This window comes from Mustela putorius, unplaced genomic scaffold (assembly GCF_011764305.1).
Source record: "Mustela putorius furo isolate JIRA1106 unplaced genomic scaffold, ASM1176430v1.1 tig00003869_pilon_pilon_pilon, whole genome shotgun sequence".
NCBI lineage: Eukaryota > Metazoa > Chordata > Mammalia > Carnivora > Mustelidae > Mustela > Mustela putorius.
The window spans coordinates 5,158,735-5,179,472 of NW_025422021.1; the positions used below are offsets into that span (position 1 = coordinate 5,158,735).

The following is a 20,738-nucleotide window of genomic DNA, read 5'->3' on the forward strand; positions in this document are numbered from 1 at the left end:
TGAATTACAGAAGAGCCTGGAAAGAATGGGGGTGGGGAGAGAGTTTACCATCAGATGCAGATTATCCGCTATTAAAAATATTTGCCATTAGGAGCATCTAGACGGCTCATCACTGGAGCGTGTGAATCTTGGATCATGGGGTTGTGCTGTTCAAGCCCGATATTGGGGGTAGAAATTACTTCAGAATAAAATCCTTTAAAAATAAATAAATAATAAATATTTGCCGTGAGATATAGATTATTAGCTATTAAAATATTTAACCTGATTTACATTTAGTAAAAATTTCTTTTCCAGTGTCTTAATATTCAAAATGACAAACTGGTTGAGACTAGCACAGTTCCAAGTCCAGAAACCAAAGTGACAGAAATCGACAACAGTTACCATTTCTACTCATCAGTGCCCTCACTGGAAAAAGAAGTAGGTAACTGTAGTCCACATTTTCTAAGTGCTTTCGAGGATTCCTTCAGCAGCATCCTCTCCACAGAAGATTCCAGCCAGTTGACCGTGAACTCATTAAATTCAGATGCCACAATAAACACAGATTTTGGTGATGAATTTTATTCTGCTTTCATAGCAGAACCCAGTAGTAGCAACAGCGTGCCCTCCTCTGCTACATTAAGCCAGTCACTCTCTGAACTTCTTAATGGGCCAATTGATGTTTCAGATCTATCACTCTGTAAAGCCTTCAATCAGAACCAGCCTGAAAGCACAGAATTCAATGATTCTGACTCTGGCATTTCACTCAACACAAGTCCTGGCATGGCATCACCAGAACACTCGGTGGAATCTTCAGTCTATGGAGACACACCACTTGGCTTCAGTGATTCAGAAATGGAAGAGATAGATAGTGCTCCTGGAAGTGTTAAACAGAATGGTCCTAAAACACAGCCAGTACAGTCTGCTGGAGATACAGCCCAACCCCTGTCACCATCTCCAGGGCACAGCGCTCCTGTACGTGATACCCAGTGCGAAAACACGCCAAAGAAGGAATTGCCTGTAAGCCCTGGTCATCGGAAAACCCCATTCACAAAAGATAAACATTCGAGCCGCTTAGAGGCTCATCTCACAAGAGATGAGCTAAGGGCAAAAGCTCTCCATATCCCATTCCCTGTTGAAAAGATCATTAACCTCCCTGTTGATGACTTCAATGAAATGATGTCCAAGGAGCAGTTCAATGAGGCTCAGTTGGCATTAATTCGAGATATTCGCAGGAGGGGTAAGAATAAAGTGGCTGCTCAGAATTGCAGAAAAAGAAAACTGGAAAATATAGTGGAACTGGAACAAGATTTGGATCATTTAAAAGATGAAAAAGAAAAATTGCTCAAAGAAAAAGGGGAGAATGACAAAAGCCTCCATCTACTGAAAAAACAACTCAGCACCTTGTATCTCGAAGTGTTCAGCATGCTCCGTGATGAAGATGGAAAACCTTACTCCCCTAGTGAGTACTCCCTGCAGCAGACAAGAGATGGCAATGTATTCCTTGTGCCCAAAAGTAAGAAGCCAGATATGAAGAAAAACTAGATTTGGGAAGATCTGACCTTTTCTGAGCTCTAGTGGGTTGTTTGGGGGGGGGTTGGTTTTGTTTTTGTACTGTTATACTAAAAGCTCCTACTGTGATGTGAAATGCAAAAATATACTTTATAAGTAATTCTATGCAAAACTGTAGTCAAAACTAGTATAGAAAATAATACAGACTTTAAAAAGCATTAAAATAATTCATCAGTATGCTGAATCAGTAGTTTCACTTTAACTGCAAACTTCATTTCTTAGAACACCATTTGGGCTAGTTTCTGTATAAGTGTAAATACTACAAAAACTTCTTATTTATACTGTTCTTATCTAATTTGTTACATTCATAGATTTATATGATATCTGGCTAAAAGCAAATTGTTGTAAAACTAACCACTATGTACTTTTTTATAAATACTGTATGAACAAAAGCATTTTTTTTATATTAAATTGTTTAGCTCTGGCAAACCAATTTAGTTGAAAAGCTGGTACTAATAAAGGAATATTACCGTTAAGTTCTTTGGAATTCATTTGCATTTATTTACAGTTATTTTCCAGAACAGTAACACACTTAACATATTCAGGCATTTTGCATTTTCAAAATGTTTCCAGTCAGTGAAAATATGACAAGTATTTTATACTAAACTTCTGGTTCCAGAGATTATAAAGTATATCAAGAAGGTATTTTCTTTCAATAGCAAGTACCTCTCAACCAAGGAAAATTTACTCATACCAGTGCATGTTTGCCTACCATGTGCTAGATATTTTTTAAAATACAAAGGACACAGTGGAAATCCGTTTTGTTTTGTTTTTTTAAGGTTTTTATTTGATAGAGACACAGTAGTGGAGGGAGTGGGAGATAGAGAAGCAGGCTCCCTGCTGAGCAAGGAGCCTGATGTGGGGCTCAATCCCAGGACCTTGAGATCATGACTTGAGCAGAAGGCAGACACTTAATGACTGAGCCACCCAGGTGCCCCAAAATCTGTTTTTGAAGACAGCAAACTTTACACATGCCAGGATTGGGAAGGCCAGTAGAAAGGATGCATTGAGATTTAAAATAGGGTTGGAGGGGCATCAGGATGGCTCAGTCAAGTGGTGTCTGACAGCATTTCGACTCAGGTCATGATCTTAGGGTCATGAGATCAAGCCCTGTGTCAGGCTCTGCACTGGGGCATGGAGCCTGCCTATGATTCTCTCTCCCTCTCCCTCTGCCCCCATGCTAGAATAAATAGGGTTGCAAAGAAGAAAGGCCTTACTGAGATGGCAACATCTGAAGGTGAGGGAAACCCATTCTATTAGCTAAAAAGAGACGGCAGACAAGACACCAAAGTCCAAAGGCTCTGAAGCCTATTTGAGACAGAAAAAGGACTACATGGCTGAAAATGGAGAGGGGAGAGAGAGGGCAGGTAGAGTGTAATGTGGCACAGAACCCCTAACACCTTCATGACGGCTTTGGCTTTTACAAAATGGGGAGCTATTGTGTTACGTTTTCTTACCCTTATGTGTTGAAAATAGTCTAGAGGGTGAAGATGGGAGCAGTTAGATGAATGTGGGGAAGCTGTGAAATAACTCACGTAGGAGGGATAGTTTTGTCTTGGTCTAGGGTGGTGATAGCTGGAATGACAAGGCACTGGATTTGGTAGGTTTCAAAGGTAAAGAATTTTCTGATAGAATGGATGTTGGGTGAAGGTGCACTCAAGGACCTGAACATATTTAAGAACTGAGTTGCCCCGAGATGAAGACTGGTTAGAAGGGAAGTCTAGGTGGGAAAGTTCATTCACTTTAGGACATACTGAAAGATTAAACATAAGACAAAGTTAAGGCCCCACAAAACTATCTGCAGGCTGTCCAGTAGACCACTCAGCATTGATTCACTGTTTCTTCATCTAATCTGTCTTACGTTTTTATTGTGGGGAAACTGAATCTCAAGATTCATCTTGAGTTATGTACATTTAGAGTTAAGTACATGTGGATTATTCACTGAATCCTATTAATCCCTTAGGAGTGATACATGTAGAGGTCCGCAGGCCCTAAAGCCAGATTGGCTGAGCTTGCTGCCACCATTTTCCTGGAATGATCTCCAGTAACTCAAAGCACATAGGCTCACTTCCTCATCTGTAGGGCAAGTATTGAGTTACTACACAGAAAGTACTGTGCCTAGTTCATTAAGCACTCTGCAAATGGGTGTTTTCTTATTTTCCTTATTAGCCTTACTAGAATGCCTTTTAGCTGCTAGTGAAAGAAACTGAAGTCAGATTAGCAAATTAGAGAATCTGACTCAAAGGTCAAAGCTCAGGGTTGAAAGTGAATTCAAGAACTAATGGGTGTATCTTAATAATTCAGATTCTGCCCTGGTCCTCCTCCTGCAGTCAAGTATCTCCTGTAAGTGGTGGTGTTGAGATCCTGGAAACCTTTTTTCCAAACTCAACAAAATAAATCTCAGGATCTTGACAAAAGTGCCCCACCCTTAGACAAAATTACAGGTGTGTGAGCAGTTGAGAATGTGGCAGGAGTCCAAAACCAGCAGCCCCACCTGGAACACCTGGAACGGGCTGGCACTTAACAGGAGTGAAAAGCACTGCCAGGCAGACTGCAACAGACTTCTAGCCAGAGAGCAGTTCATTAATTCAAGTAACCATAGTTCTTTACAGTACCTGAAAAACTGATTTTGAAGTACTAACCATACTATGCAGAGTTAGAAACCCCAATTTTAAATACAGCAAATCCTAACCTCATGACAAAATGAAGCCAAGTGTTCCTCTCCTCATCTGGACTTGAGTCCACCTGGACTTTTTAGTGTCCTCAGATTAAGTATGGCAATCCAATTGTTGAAATATTAGACTCGTTTTAAAATCTGTACCTATGCCTTTTACACTGACATACGTCAAGCATTCTTAGAAACCTTAGCTGAAAGATACTGCATTTATTATGCAAAGAAACATTTGCTGAGATTTCTCAAGGCCAGGATTTTTAGGGAAGGGGTGGCTGCTCAACTTGTACTTCTCATACCATACTTGTTTCTCAGCCTCAAAACATAACGCAGAATAATTCTCATTCCTATTTTAAAAATACTTACCAGGACAAGTTCAGTCTTCAGTTGCATTTTATACTTTTTGAGAGCTGGAGAAGAATTTAAAGATCTCAAAAACTTTCACCGTTTGTGGAGGAAAAAAAACCTCCTTAAGACATTGGCATAACAGGGACCCCCCCTGGGTGGCTCAGTCAAGGTCAAGCATCTGTTTTCCACTAGGGTCATGATCCCAGTGTGCTGGGACAGAGCCAAGTCGTGCTCCTTGCTCATTGGGGAGACTGATTCTCTCTCCTCCCCACTCGTGCCCCCTATTTCTCTTGCTCTCAAATCTTTAAAAAAAAAAAAAAAAGGCATAATTAACCTTATCCATTAAAATTTTAACTATGCTTGAAGATATTAAGACCGTACCCATAATTATTACCGAAAGTATCTTTAGGGACCATGGGCCAGGTAACAGATTAAGTTCTTTAAACCCACTATCAGATTTAACCTTCAGGCTTAACGAGGGTAGGTATAATCTCCATTTCATAAACAACAACAAAAAAAAATTAGGTCAAAACAGCCACTAATCTGGACAGGATGTCAGAGAATTTTGAACCAAGTTATTGACATTTAATGAAATTGAACATTTCCTTCAATATTAGAGAACAAATCACACTGGTGCTTTAATGGTTATTAAAAATCCTTACCAGCTGCCTGTTATTTCAGAATACCATTTATGCATCACAATCTCAAAATCCAAAGTCAAACCCCCTAGCCTCATTTAATACTTGAAGCATATCCTACCAAGTTAAACTTCGTATATTTTGATTACTCCTGGGGAGAGGGGAGGCATCTTACGCAAGCTCCAGGCCGAGCAGAGCCCAGTACAGAGCCCAACAATGGGGCTTATCTCTCAACCTGAGCTGCAATCAGTTTGATGCCCAACCAACCGAGCTACCCGGGTGTCCCTTGATTACTATTTTCAATGTAATGCTTAATTCTACATATTTAATGTATATAAAACCACCATTCCTAGGGGTCTGTTGGCATCACCTAACTGCCTACGTGTAGCATGCATAAAAAAGAAACCCCAAGTAAACTTGCCAAAGCTCACAAAAACAACTTCTGTATTTAAGTATTTTACTGTTAAACTTGATTCCAAGAAACAAAAACCTAACTGAATTTTCTAACCTATTAAGGATGTAAGAGACAAATGAGATTAAATCCAAATAGAGCACCTATCAGTTCTTTTCCTAAGTATTTTGAAAAGCAAAAATTATTCAACATTTCTGTCAACAATGCAGACTAACGATGTATTTTGACGTCTAGTGTAACGTTACACTTGATTTGCCCTTGTGATTATAGGCCTTTGTAACAACAATGGCTATATACATGGATTAGGTGACACTTAACCATTTCATACCTTAAAGCTGCCAACACCTTGTACTTAATCTAAATTTATCAGTAAATTGTTCAAGTTGAGTATCTTGGGCAAATTCCTATTTCCTAATTAGCTTTCAGTATGGTGTTCACTTAACCTTTATCGCTTGAAAGGCAGTTCAATACAATCTGTAATTACTGGTCTTTAAAAAAATTAACCAAAAATAGCATCTTTTGCCTATTAATCTTAACCCCTTCCCAATCCTTGGTACTTTCTATACAATCCTAACTTAAATCAACTATAACATAGGTCCAGTTTTTGCAAAACACTCATCTCTAAGATTTAGTCTATGAATACATGGAAGATTCCAATGTTTTGTTGCCTGAATATCATTTTCACTCTGAAAGACAAATTTACTTCTTTTGGTAGAAATTAAGTCCACCCTTGCTGAATTACTTTGGAAGTCAAATATTAAAACAGGATTATAAAGTACTTAAAGCTGCAAAATATGAAACCACTGCATATATTGCGTTGTGATCAAAATGTGTTGCAATCCTAACAGCTCAAATTCCTCACACAGCTTCAACTGTATTTAATATGCTATTATTAACACTAAGAATCTAAATACTTGTGCTATAGTTTTCCTAAAAGTCACAATTCTCAAAGCCGTTACAGTTGATCACTTTGCTCTTATCACCTTTATTAAAATGCACCACTGCAGTCTGACAAAATTTCATGCTTTTTCCTCCCAGCCCATCATACCATAGTAGACTCAAGCAATCCACTGCCTTGAATAGGGCTGGGGAGGGGAATTCATCCAACATCTGAAACCCTGTCCCCATCTCTTCCCGAGTGTCCGTAACTTTGTATTTTTTCTCCAGGAAGTTCAGATTCCTCATCACCCCAACATCTCACCTATTGGTATTCAAGACTTCTATCCTTAAATAATACGCTTTTGGTTTATTTTTCTAACATGTATTTCTAGTGTCGTGTATTCATTTTCCACTGAATAGAATCCATGATCTTTAACTGCTATATAAAGGATCATTCCAAGTTTCCTGTTATTTTACTAATGTAATATTCACCTAGTGTTTAAATCACATCAACACTGTGAAGCAACAAAACAACACACACATTTCTAAAAATATTTTAATGAAAAAGTTATCTTTCTGTAAACATCTCATTATACTACAAATGAAACATTTGAATCCATTACAGACCACCTCTTAAGTCTTAAAAATCAGGATAAAACATTGAATTTAGAAGTAATCTTGAATATTATATAGGCTAACAATCCTTACTTCACCCCTGCATTAACTTGCAAATCATTCAACTACTTGTGACATCAATTACTGGAACTTTGAGAGACTGTCCATAACTAGAAATGTTTCAAGTTGTAACTTACATAGTGGAACTCTTAAACAGGCTCATTTCAGTTGTTCAGATCCTTAAATGACCTGTATTACCCAATTTTCTTCAAGATTTGTGTATCAGGTTTGTTGTTTTTGAAAAAATGTAGCGTGGGAAGCAGTAACATGTGAGATGGCTTGACAAGATTGATTGAAATGTTTTCCTCAACCATTTCCCCCTCCTTACTTCCTTTTTTTTTTTTTAAACTGCTACTATGATTGAAGAGCACATTTTCAGGAATGACAATGGAACATTTAAATAAAATCAATTTATTTTGCAAGAAATGAGATGGACTGTAAAGAAAGAACAATGCCTTTTTAAAAATGTTTCCTATCTTAATGTCACACTACAACCACTTAGTAAAAAAAAAATCATCAAAATACTATTACCTTCTTCAACACTTCTGTGTAGAAATTCAATCCTGATTTAGGTACAGATAGAGCCAACCAGTCATTTTCCAAGAATAAACTCTGGCAAACTAAATCTACTACGTATGAACTTTATAATTTAGAAACTGCTTTAAACCTGCCCAAGTGTTTGCCCAAAACAGGGCTTGAACTCATAAACCCAAGCAAGAGCTGCATGCTCAACTCTTACCAACTGAGCCTGCCAGGTACCCCTCAAATCTCAAATTTTAGTAAGCCCTTTTGGGGCAGCAATAGCCCTTATGAATAATCACTAACTGATATGAATAGTAACTGAGGAATATTTTAACTGTTCTTTGGGAAATCTTTTTAAAAGGGAATAGCATAATTAGGCCCCTACTACTTCTGGCTAACTGGTTAAAAAGAACCAAAAATGCACCCTATTCAAGTAATTCCCTGAATTTACATGCAAGAGAATTGGAGGCCAATTAATGAAGACCATTTTTCAGTCTGTATCACCTGGCAATTTTGGAAGTTCATTCTAAGGGGTTTTTCATAGAATGAGGATTGGCAGCTTAATGCTTCTTTTACAAGTGTCCTGCTTATTACCTTACTCCTCTTACCAAAAACTAACTTTATCCTAAAGACACCAAGAATAAATCATATACATGGAGCCATAGCTGACTCAAGATACTCATGGTTGTTGCCAGGGCCTAAAACTGTTTTTAAAATGTGTTGGATGTGGTTCTCGATGTTATCAGCTGAATAATTTTGCTAGTGTACCTAAGTTTGAAAATATGTAATATGTGTTTGTAGGGAACAAATGGTGTCATCAGCTTTTACTGTGAGCTACAAACCTTACCCAGCCAGAAACCTTCGTATTTAAGATGGTAGGAAAGACATTCCTCATTTAGGCAAGAAGGGTTCTCATTCAACCTGCAAATCAAAAAGATTACTCTTACCTTGCTTTACAAAAAATTACTCTTTAATTAGTGAAAAAATTCAAATTCAAGCCTTACCTAATGCTTATTGCCCTTCCTTGCAGGTCTAAATGCTAGACCTAGTGACTGTGGCAACTATCTCTCATTGATGTTCCAATAGGCGAAGAGCTCCTTCCTGCTAGACTTTCTTCGATATTTCAGTTGTAATAAGCAGATTTAACTAGCTTTTGGAAAGTTGCTCACTATCACCATAGTATCTTATGCCTTCACTTCTCTGTAGTTGAAGCTCTTGCTGCTGCCTTGTCATTCTTTATTTATGCTGACTTGTCCATACTCAAAAGGCTGCTGAAGTCCTGTCTTAGTGAGTCTCCTTTGATCCAGACTGTGCTTAAAATGCACACCTTAGGTCCTTTAATGCTGGTTAAATCGCTCTCCTCATGGCTTACTTTTCCACACTGTTCACAAGAACTAAGCTAATACAACTTATAAACAGGTCACATACACAGATTTCACCTGCTTATAGGTTGCAAACATCAACTTACTGAAAATATTTTCACTATTAAACTAGTTCCAGAACATAAAAAGGTTGTTAACAGTACAATTAACCTCATATGCCATTAAAGGATACTGTCAAGGTTGTGTCAAACAATTTCACAAACATAGCAACAGGAAATGTTAATCTCCCCCATTCCTTCAACCTTTATTATATGAATAAAAGAACTTGAGACAATTTAGCTCAATTTTAATAAAATGTTTCCCAAGCAGTACTTTGACCAGGTACCCAGGTTTAAGTTATGAACATTGACAGTGTCCATTTATATAACCACATTTGAAGTTGTTAAAGACTTAACCATTTTCTAATATTAGCCTATTTTCTACACTGCTTATTCACATATGTCCATTAACAAATGGAATGTTGTCTGTTACATTTATTGGTTTGTGAGTGTTTTCTGGAAAACTGCAGTATCTGTGAAGACCGATTTCCATGCTGGCATTGCATGCATCCAAATATTAATAATGCACAGAGGCACAGAATTAGAGCAACAAGAGAGCATATTCAAACACTAGCACGCCCCATTCCCCTTTTTATTGCTTGTTTTGCTTAGTACTTCTGAAAACAAAAATAATCTTGAATTCAACGTTCAACTGCCAAAGAAAGGTAACAGCAGAGCACATAACTTAGGGCTCGAATGAGATCGTAAGCACTAGCTGGCGCGAAACAGTAGACATTGGTGTTTATATATGACCTTATCTGAAACTCTTCTCAACCAAGGTCTTCCAAACCAAACTGTTAACTCATACCGACACGATTCAGGTTCAACCATACACATGGAGTAACAGTGTGTTCTTTTAGATTTTAAGTGAGCAAGAACTCAGACTATTCAACTTTGAATTCAGGTGGGAGAGTGAGAAGCTTGTACTAAGCAACTGTGCTACACTTCTACTGCAGTGAAGTCATTTATGATTTTATCTAGACTGTCCTTGGTTTTATCCAATAGAGGGTACAAACAGGAAAGCATGCCAGCCAGTTAAGGGTTCAACAACGCATGATTTTTATTCTCTTGCTTCTGAAAGCTTGTATTAAAAAAATATATATATTAAACCAAGGAAAATAACCGAAGATTTATGGGCCTCTTGTGCTTTGGGAAGGGGAAAAAAAATGGTAGCCACTAATTTGCTCAGACACAGCACGCTTAGTGGTCTTGTATTTTTAAATTTTTAAGAATGGTTTTTAAGTGAAAGGGAAAACATCCACTGCCCCTTTCCAGAATTTAAACAAAGGGCAGTAGACATTCTTTACACCCAAATAAAACTATGGCAGTTCACATGTGACCAAGGTGAATGTAGAATGGAGATGCTCTAAACATGGCTAGGACTCTTAGCAAAACTAACACACTAAAATCATATGATTACATTTTGAAAGAAAATGCACAAAAACCAAATAGAAATTTTGATATTTTTTTCATTTGAAGGTAAATCTTAATGCTATTAAATTCACAAGTATGCTAATTTAAATACCCAATTCTATTTATCTAAAACACACATTGCAAACATACAAATTATCTATTCTCTCCACATGTCAGAGCCCATTCATTTCATGGTTTGGAAATGCAGAGAATAGATTCCCCTTAAACTGCAAGTCAGCAGGTGTTTCTTTACAGTTAACTTTAGCAAAATTCATACAAAATAGTAATTAACAATGATCTTCTTTACTTGTTAACTCACAAGGAAACACCTTCAAAACTGCATTTTGTTAAAGTTTCTGTACTAAAATGTAGAAAAACTGAACTACACAAATATTGAAAAGTTAAAAATTCCTTAATTTTTTATTCCTGGTACCACTACCACAATTTACAGGGCAATATACCTGATGTAATGAAAAGAAAAAGAAAAAGACAAAGCTACAACAGATAAAAGACCTCAGGAATGTACATCTAATTGACACTACATTGCATTAATCAATAGCTGCACTTTTTGCAAACTGTGGCTATGACAGTCCTGAACAAGAAGGGTTTCCTGTTTAAGCTGCAGTAACTTTTCTGACTATGGATCATCGTTCCTTCTGTGGCAGATTTTTACAGTTCCTCTAATGCATTTGGGACGACTGTCTCAAAGTAACCTGCAGCTTTCCTGACAACTCCTCGCTCTCTCTCCTGCTAAGAACTGTAGCCTGTTGAATAATACAGGATAAAAAAATTATTACACTCAGTGAACAGTTCCACATATTCTTTATCATCATGATAAAATTTTAAAGATACCTACCCTTTTCTTCTGAAAATTTTTTAGAACCTTCTGCTACCATATCCACCACTTCCACCACCAGAGCCATAACCACCTAGAAATACACAGGTTTTTAAAAAAATGTAAGTTTTTAATTAAGAAATCAGCAAAAATTTTTAACCAAAAGGGGTAGGGGTGGGGAGGCGAAGAAAAGTACTTACCACCATAGGGACTGCCCGAGCTTCTTCCACCAAAACTGCCCCCCTTCATGGGTCCATAATTTGATTGCTGTTGTCCACTATAATTTCCAAAATCATTATAGTTCCCACCACCACCATAGTTACCTGAAATTACAAAAGTTTTATTGTGGTTAACCTACACAATTATTTTCTTCTTTTTAATATACTGATTATTACCTTTCCACAATCATGACATCACTCTATTACAAGGTGACCCTTTGAAAACCATATACAGAGGTACTGACTCCAAAAGAGTACCACTAGCAGACCTCAGGCATTAAGTAGGAAGAGAGGATATAAAAAGATGGTCCAGGAAAAGCATATATACAGATAAGTGCCATCTTTTGTCCATATCAGATGCCAACACCCTAGCACACATTCTTGCCTTCATACCACTATCATCAACTATACCTGACCTGCTCTAATTAGGACTAGCTCAACTTTTCAGTCAGTGACAAAGAAGGTATTCTAAATTGGCTGTTAAGAAAATTTTTCTAGGGGTGCCTGGCTGACTCAGTGGGTAGAGCATGCAACACTTGATTTGGGGGTCATGAGTTCAATCCCCACGTGGGGCATATAGCTTAAAGATAAATGTACCTAGGGGGGCACCTGGGTGGCTCAGTGAGTTAAAGCCTCTGCCTTCGGCTCAACTCATGAGCTCGGGGTCCTGGGATCGAGCCCCACATCGGGCTCTCTGCTCAGCAAGGAGCCCGCTTCCCTTCCTTTTTCTGCCTGCCTCTCTGCCTACTTGTGATCTGTTAAATACGTAAATAAAATCTTTAAAAAAAATTTTTTTTTAAATAAAATGTACCTAGGACATTAAAATTCCAAGTACTTCTGTCCCGAACTCCAGACCACTCTATTCATTTCAATGTGTCTGCACATTCAATTTACTGTTCCCATTTGTCCAATTTAAAAGTGCGCAGAATCAAAATTCTAGCAATAAATAAATTACTGAGAAACATCCATTCAATTACATAAAAACGTTGAAAAATTGGAAAGATGTTGAAAAATTACATAAAAATGCATGAACATAAAAAGTATGTTCATATTTTACCAATTTGCTAAACAGCCAGCAAAGCAAAAAAATTCAGTTTAATCATTCATCTTTTTAGTATTTTCTAGTATTACTATTTGACCAAATGTTGCATTTTAACACATTTTGAAATGTTATGAACTATAAACATCTTGAACATATAAAACAAATGAAAGCTTACCACCTCCAAAATTTCCTCCTTCATTGTAACCATCATATCCTCCACCACCACCTCCATATCCACCTCCTTGGTTTCCATATCCTGGTCCACCACCACCATAGCCTCCTCTACTACTATAACCAGGACCACCACCATAGTTGCCACCTAAGAAAAATGGAAGTCACACAAAAACATCAATGTGTTAAGTTACTGAACTCTAATTTATATTACAATTGGTCAACTTGGAAATAAACCAATGACTTAATTTAACACTCAAGACTAGTTAACACCTCATTAACAGAGCATCAAAAACCTGGGCTGAGGACGCCTGGGTGGCTCAGTTGGTTAAGCCGCTGCCTTCAGCTCAGGTCATGATCCCAGGGTCCTGGGATCAAGTCCCACATCGGGCTCCTTGCTGGGCAGGGAGCCTGCTTCTCTCGCTGCCTCTGCCTGCCACTCTGTCTGCTTGTGTGTACTCTCTCTCTCTGACAAATAAGTAAAATCTTAAAAAAAAAAAAAAAAAAAAAAACAAAAAACAAACAAACCCTGGGCTGGGGCACCTGGGTGACTGACTCTGTTAAGTGGCTGCCTTCCACTCAGGTCATGATCCCAGGGTCCTGGGACTGAGCCCTACATGGGATCCCTGCTCAGTGGGGAACTGCTTCTCCACTTCCCCTGCCTGTGCAGTCCAAAGCAGCAGCAACAGCGGCAGCTGTGGGACAGAGTTTAAGACGAATGCTTAAGTATCTTTCCATACTTAAAAAAAAAAAAAAAAATTCTAGTTTTTTGAACTTTTAAGTTCACTAATAAAGAAAATGGTAAACTATCTCGCAAGACACAATTCAGCTCAAATGCTAGTACAGTAAATGCTACTGGCCAAAAAAGGAACTAGCTAATGTTATGAGTTTAAGGGGGGAAAGTCTACTTTAATGTAGTCAAGCCATGCCAATTATAACTGAAATTAAAAATATAAACAAATACATAACTTTCCATTTAGTATAGAAACAAAATCAAAATATCAAATACCCATTAAAAACTTACCATCACCTCCAAATCCATTATATCCACCATCACCTCCTCCATAACTACCTCTGCTGCCACCACCACCACCACCGTAGCCTCCTGAGGAAAAACAAGGTATGAATTAAAACCAAACATACAACTTACCAATAACTTCAGGTAGACACAATCACCCTCTTACCTCTTCCACCAAAGTTCCCACCACGGCCAAAGTTCCCACCACCTCCAAAGTTCCCTCCACGACCCATGAAGTTGCCAGATCCACCTCCACGACCTTTAAACAAGAGAAAGGGAGAGCTTTAAAAACCTTACAAATGCCACCCATACCTATTCTATGTGTATTTATTGTACTACTCACCTCTTTGTGATCCAGCAGACTGCATTTCTTGTTTAGAAAGGGCCTTTTTCACTTCACAATTATGCCCATTAATAGTGTGGTATTTCTGAACTAAAAATTTTTTTAATCAAACAAACAAACAGAAGTTATTTGATGTTTGGAAAAACACATCACTACATAACTTATTAAATATCAAGAAAGTAGTCACTTCAAGAATGAGGGAGTGTTCCAGAATGTCATTTATGAAAACTGAACCACATGCTTTATAGGCTATTAAATGCAATACAAAATGATAACGCAATCTGGCAAATCTAACATAGCACAAAGGGAACTTTTCTGTTTTCTCATTCAAGTTCCAGTAAGTTTCTACTTACCAACAATTTTATCAACTGTATCATGATCATCAAAAGTTACAAAAGCAAATCCTCTCTTTTTTCCACTCTGCCTGTCTTCCATAACTTCTATGGTTTCAATCTTGCCATACTTTTCAAAGTAGTCTCTCAAATTATACTCTTCTGTATCTTCTTTAATACCACCAACAAAAATTTTCTTCACTGTTAGATGGGCACCAGGCTTTACAGAATCCTACAGATTAAAAAATTAGTCAAAAACCAAATTCTCCAACTATCTCACATATTACACAGCGTAATATTATGAAAATACCTCTCTAGAAACAGCTCTCTTTGGTTCCACTACACGCCCATCAACCTTGTGTGGTCGGGCACACATTGCTGCATCCACCTCTTCAACACAAGAGTAAGTCACAAAACCAAAACCCCTGGAACGTTTTGTTTGGGGGTCTCTCATCACCTATAAAACAAAATTTTAAAGTACTGAAATACATCTGTACAGGCCCTACACCCCCAGCCTTTTTTTGTTCCTTTAGTAACTCACCACACAATCTGTAAGTGTACCCCATTTTTCAAAATGTTCTCTTAAACTATCATCTGTAGTTTCAAAGCTCAAACCACCAATAAACAGTTTTCTCAACTGCTCTGGTTCCTTTGGATCATGGCCCTAAGGAAACAAATACATTTCAATTATTTCTTTTACCAGGTAAATTGCTGAGATACACAATTCTTTAATCTGCTACAAATATTTAATAAACTCAGTATCAGATTCCTGTACCATTAGCACTGTCCAATTAAAAACTGGAGTAAGACCACACACCGACTGATGAAAGGTACCCAAATACCAAAAAAAAATCTACACAGCCTTACAAATGCCAATATCACTCCAACTACATTTAAGTCCAAGAAAATTCCACAATCAAAAATCCCTTAACTTTGGACTACAACTAAAGCATCTGGGGACAAATTTTTTTAGAAGTTGCTACTGACAAACTGCTCTTTAAGTAAGAAAACAAAGTGCTGTAAAAGTAGTGTTCCATCCATACCATTTTTCATGTATTCCCTCATCAGTCTACACTTCAAACATTTAATGTTAAACCACAAAACTGAAGTATGTAACTTAAAGGTTCTGAGCAGCAAATTTTTTAAAAATCCATCTCTTTCAAGCATATCAAGGTTAAAACAGGTATTCCTCAATTCAAGGCTAAACCAGCACTCTTCCCCCACCCCCCAAAATTACAAAAAGACACCGACCAGTATCTTGATAGCTTTCTGTAACCAATTTGTTTTAGAGTATATACTGTAAAGTTACCTATTTGCACTTGTATCACATGGCAAAAATTTCAAAAATACACGGTCACAAACAGGGCAAGCTGCACTTATATTAAATATAGTATATGCTTTTTGACAATAATGGAGCACGAGAAACAGACTTTTAAAAATTAAGATACGGCCTGAATTGTTTTGCAACTGAATTAGCTCCTCAGTAAATTAGCTGCCATTTAATGCATGCATTAAGTATAGTTCATCCAAAGTCCTTAAATAAAGGGGCTCACATTTACATTCTAATGTCTTCCTGTGTCTTCCAAAGTAGAGATGTTAAGGCATTTAATATGAAAACACTGTGACATGCTAGAAAAAAATGTTAAATGATTAATAGCCTAAAGCATCAATTCACCTGGTCTCATCGTTTCAAATCTTGGTTACTTGTAATTAATCGACAGAACACAGAGATGACAGAATACAATTATAACCCACATAAAATTATCTCTAACATGAAAAATTCAACTGTGGTTGCAGTCCTCTCAAACAAAAATCCAAGAAACTACAACCAGAGCCGACCCGCACGACGCGAAGATACGTGTAATTCTAAATAGTTGAGAAAGAATGGCAGAAAAGAAGTATTTTAAGGCAGCAAACTTTTTAAAAAATTTCGTACTGTGAACTGGGTACTGAGAAGAAAAAAACAGGAGAATTAAAATTCTCGTCGCCTCAGAGATCTACAAGGACTAGAAACGCGCCGGCATTAACTTCAGCGAAAGCAGTAGGCCGCATGATCCGAAGCCATTTGTGGCATTTTCTGCCGGGCCGCCTCCTCCCGCTTCCTTCCAATCCCGCGCTCTCTTTCCGGGCGGCGGAGCTAGGCGGCGGCCATTGCGGCCCAATGCGCCATTTCGTAACGCGGCAGCGGATCAATGTCAATGTGGCCGCCGCCCGCCTGCTCGCTCGCCCGGATGTGACTGCTCGTCCCCTCCCCTCCCCCACCGCCTCCTCCCAACCGCTCCCGCCGCGGCCCGCCATGCCGCCCTCGGCCTCGAATCCGAGGCCGCGCGGCCGGCGGGCCGGGTCCCCTCCGGAGGTCTCCCGAACCACGCAGAGCCTCTGAAGGGCCATTTGTGCAGCCGAAGAAGAAGGCGAGAAAGGCGAGGGGCCCCAAGGCGACCTCTGAGGCCCGCTCCCCTCCCCCCAACCGCCCGTCTCAACGCAGAGCGCGGGACGGCCGATCCGGTCCACCCGGCCTCCCCGCTCCCACCGACCTAGGTCCCCCATGCCGGCCACTACCCATCAACCCCCCGCTCTCCCCCTAATACCTCCTCCCCCCGGCGGCGGCGGCGACGGCCGGAGTCGGGCTGGGGGCGACCGGGCGGCGGTTTTACCTCCATTTTGAGACCGGACTCGCCTCTTCCAACTCGAGTTCAATATGGGACCGAGAGGAAGAGGCGGGGCTAGTCATCACGTGACGCGCTTTCCGCGCGCCGCCGTGCTGGTGGGGGAGGGGCGAGTTGGGAAGGGGGCGTGGCCAACTGGGCGCGAAAAGAGAATGGACAAGCGGGTTGGCCGGCAGAGAGCGGGGGCGGGCCGGGGCGCGGGAGCGCGCGCGCCTCGCCAACTTCCAGTGCGGTGCCGCCCTTTCCGCCGTTCGCGCCCGGGCTGCTGCGGTGACGTCATCTCGGACTCAGCGAATGGTGAGCGCCCACGTCTGGAGTACGCCTTGTGACCGCTCGTCACTGGAGAAAAAGGCCTTTCTCTTTCTTCTGGCCTTTTTTTCCCCTCCCCCACGTAGACCTCTCGGTATTCATTTTCGAATTCATTTCTTTCCAGTGCCTGAATAAAACCCCACTTTTCTCTTTTGTACTGAAAGGTTGCAGAAAAGCTCTTTAGGCTTCTCGGCATCTCACACGTTTCCGGATGCCAGAGAACATTTTCTTTGCGACGCCCACTGTGAGGGCTGCCCTGAACGTTCTTGGCGACCCCGACTTACATGAATCAATTGGCACCTTGGAAAGGCCTCGAAAACGCGGCTGACAGTGAAATTTCACCCTTAATGAGCTAAGGCCGACCTGGTCGAGGTCAGTTCAAGTACTCACCGAACTCAAGAAATCTGTCGCCACTGTTTACTAACTCACGGTTACTGTGGCAAGAGCTGAAGCAGCAGTCTCGCGGATTTAATATAAGGAACGATTCACAAGATTTCTAAAAGATGGACAGATAGGCTCCCTTTGCGCGAGTGGGTTTTACTTTAATGTTTCCAACTCGGTCTCGAAGTATAAGGAACGAGATAAAGAGTTAAAAACCAGAGATCTAATAATCCTTGATCTAACCAAGTAATTTTAAGTTATTCAGTCTCGCTGAGCTTTAGTTTGCGTTTTTGTTTTTTTTTTTTTAATGAAAATGGGAGTGAAATTAGGTGATCGCCGACACCTGTGAGAACTGTAAATTAATAATCCAGGGATTCATGTTTAAACAAAGGTACTGATTAAAGTGACCACAATTTACAAGTCTTCCCTGCCCTGCTTAGAAATGCCCTGTATTTTAATGTAGCAGTTTGTAAGAGCAGCTTCTTTAGATTTGATCAAGCCCTGCCTTGGAAAGATTAGAAATAAATTCATAAATATTATAAATTGCTTGAAAAAGTTTGTGTTAAGTGGAGAATGGAAAAACAAACAAAAAACCAAATGGGGAACGGTCAGTTTGGAGTTTGGAAAAGGGAAAACAGAGTAAGAATTTGTTGATGTTCATCTATCACTGCCAAGCGGAACAGGTGTTTTCTTTGGGAGACATGAACAAAAAGTACTCTGTTCTGCGGCCGAAACCAGTCACCAGGCCTTAATATAACTTGAATGAAATAACCCTCCAAACCAGACTCCTCTTGTTACTATGATTCCAAATCACAAGCGAACCATTAAGTATTCTTATCTGGTACTCCTGATAGCCACAAACAGTAGTTAAGACTTTAGAAAAAAGTATACCCTTAGTGATTTGTTTATACATCAAGGCTTTGTGAGTTTGATTACTGTGAAATAGTCATGCGTAACTTAATCAGTACTGAGTACCTAGGAAAACACAAAGTTAAAGACCTTAGGAAGATGGTATCCACACCAAGGTACCTAAGAGGTGCTTCAGAGGTGATCAAGCAGTCTGATCCTTTGACTTCACTATAGGGAATGTTTGTCTAGATGTTTCCTAACCAAGTTATTCCTAATCAATAATAACAATCATAATTTGCTATAATTCTTTCTTTCTTGAATTGTATTAAATTCTTTTTTTTTAAGATTTTATTTACTTATTTGACATATAGAGATCACAAGTAGACAGAGAGGCAGGCAGAGAGAGAGGAGGAAGCAGGCCCCTTGCCGAGCAGAGAGCCGGATACAGGGCTCGATCCCAGGACCCTGGGATCATGACCTGAGCCGAAGGCAGAGGCTTTAACCCACTGAGCCACCCAGGCGCCCCAATTCTTTTTTTCTTTTTTTTTAAGATTTTATTTATTAGAGAGAGAAGGAGGAGAGGGAGAAGCAGACTCCCCACTGAGCAGGGAGCCTGGTGTGAGGTTTCATCCCAGGACCCTAGGATCATGACCTGAGCGGAAGGCAGATGCTTTACCGACTGAGCCACTGAGACATCCCTGAACTGTATTAAATTCTTATATTCATATGAGAAATGATGGGAGATGTGATAATAAGTACTTCATCCAGGAATGGTATGTCAGTCCATTTATTCTCCTCTTTTGTCCTTCAGTAAATATAGATTCCTCTCTCTGGATTTGTCCAGGTTTGTTGTTCATCCAGACTTTGTGATTTTTAGACATGAGCTATTTTTTATGTTTTTGTCTAAACTTGCCCTCCAGCCCTGCAGCAACATGGTATCTCATACAAATAGCCATGCTGGAGTTCTTGACCTTGTTGGATACAGACTTGAACCTTGGCTGCTATCTATCCCTGTAATATATGAGGGGGAGGCAGGGGACAAGGGCCCTAGGGTGAGATGACATGGCAGACACACTTAATAAATAAATTATATCAGGGCCTCTCTGCTTCTTCCATATCACAACACATACAAAAAATGATAATTTTTGCATAGCACCCTAGGTTACATAAACAAGATTTGGAAGCATCTAAGTAATGGTAAAAAAAAAAAAAAAAAATTCATAGCATTATCTTTAAATTACATAGTTATAAAATAAATTACAGTGTGCTAGAGAAGATATTAAAAATTACGTTTGAATAAATCAAAATTTTCCACATTTTTTAATGATCAACTTGAACTTGTTTCTGTGAATATATTTTCATACTAGGTTCTATGGTTGAAGTGACTTTACGTAGTTTCTGATCTAAACTTTTTTTTTAAGATTTTATTTATTTATTTGAGAGAGAGAGAATGAGAGAGAGAGAGTATAACGGGGGCGAGGGGTTGGTTGGGGGGGGAGGGTCAGAGGAAGAAGTACACTCCCCTCTGAGCAGGGAGCCAGATGCGGGACTCAATCCTGGGACTCCAGGATCCTGACCTGAGCTGAAGACAGTTGCTTAACCAACTGAGCCACACAGGTGCCCCAGCTTTTTTTTTTTAAAGATTTTATTTATCTATTAGAGAGAGAGAAAGAGCACAAGTGAGGGGAACAAGCAGAGGGAGAAACAGGTGCCAGATTGTGCAGGGAGCCCCATGTGGAGCTGGACTCCAGGGACCTGGAATCATGACCCAAGCCAGAGGCAGACGCTCAATCAACTGAGCCAGTCAGGTGTCCCTGATCTAAACTTCTTAATGATAAATTTATCATATTCCAAATAGTAATTATCAGTGAGGGACTCTGATCACATAAGTGGGTGATAAAATATTTCAAACTATTTTATATAAACATTCAGAATTTACAATTAAATTTAAAGAATAACAACTCTTCCTTTTCTTTTACATGTAATATTGCAATTTCATAAGATAATGCAAAAAGATTTGGAACCCAATAGTATTTTTTTTATATCTG

At 39.4% G+C, this 20,738-nt stretch overlaps 2 protein-coding genes across 9 annotated transcripts in view; one reads left to right on the plus strand and one right to left on the minus strand.

Annotated features, from left to right (window-relative positions):
• The window catches only part of NFE2L2 (NFE2 like bZIP transcription factor 2), a 34,290-nt gene extending 32,266 nt beyond the window's left edge, over positions 1-2,024 (plus strand). For all 5 annotated transcript variants that reach the window (XM_013046813.2, XM_045066686.1, XM_004774407.3 and 2 more), the window contains one exon: positions 295-2,024. In XM_013046813.2, the coding sequence (XP_012902267.1) occupies positions 295-1,521 (1,227 nt within the window). In that variant the 3' untranslated portion in view covers positions 1,522-2,024. The remainder of the gene's footprint in view (positions 1-294) is intronic.
• Positions 1,574-17,238, minus strand: HNRNPA3 (heterogeneous nuclear ribonucleoprotein A3). 4 transcript variants are annotated; one of them, XM_045066688.1, is made up of 11 exons: positions 17,074-17,229; positions 15,027-15,149; positions 14,796-14,942; positions 14,507-14,717; positions 14,154-14,243; positions 13,977-14,069; positions 13,817-13,897; positions 12,797-12,940; positions 11,562-11,684; positions 11,383-11,455; positions 1,574-8,614 (listed from the first exon to the last, which is right to left on the minus strand). In XM_045066688.1, exons 1-10 carry the CDS (start codon positions 17,143-17,145, stop codon positions 11,403-11,405), a joined length of 1,137 nt encoding a protein of 378 aa, XP_044922623.1. In that variant the 5' UTR covers positions 17,146-17,229; the 3' UTR covers positions 1,574-8,614; positions 11,383-11,402. The 4 variants fall into 4 exon arrangements, with proteins under 4 accessions (XP_044922623.1, XP_044922625.1, XP_044922624.1 ...); XM_045066690.1 differs by lacking the exon at positions 1,574-8,614 and adding an exon at positions 9,345-11,290 and having other exon boundaries at positions 17,140-17,238; XM_045066689.1 differs by lacking the exon at positions 1,574-8,614 and adding an exon at positions 9,345-11,290 and having other exon boundaries at positions 12,800-12,940.
• Between the last annotated feature and the right edge of the window lie 3,500 nt (positions 17,239-20,738).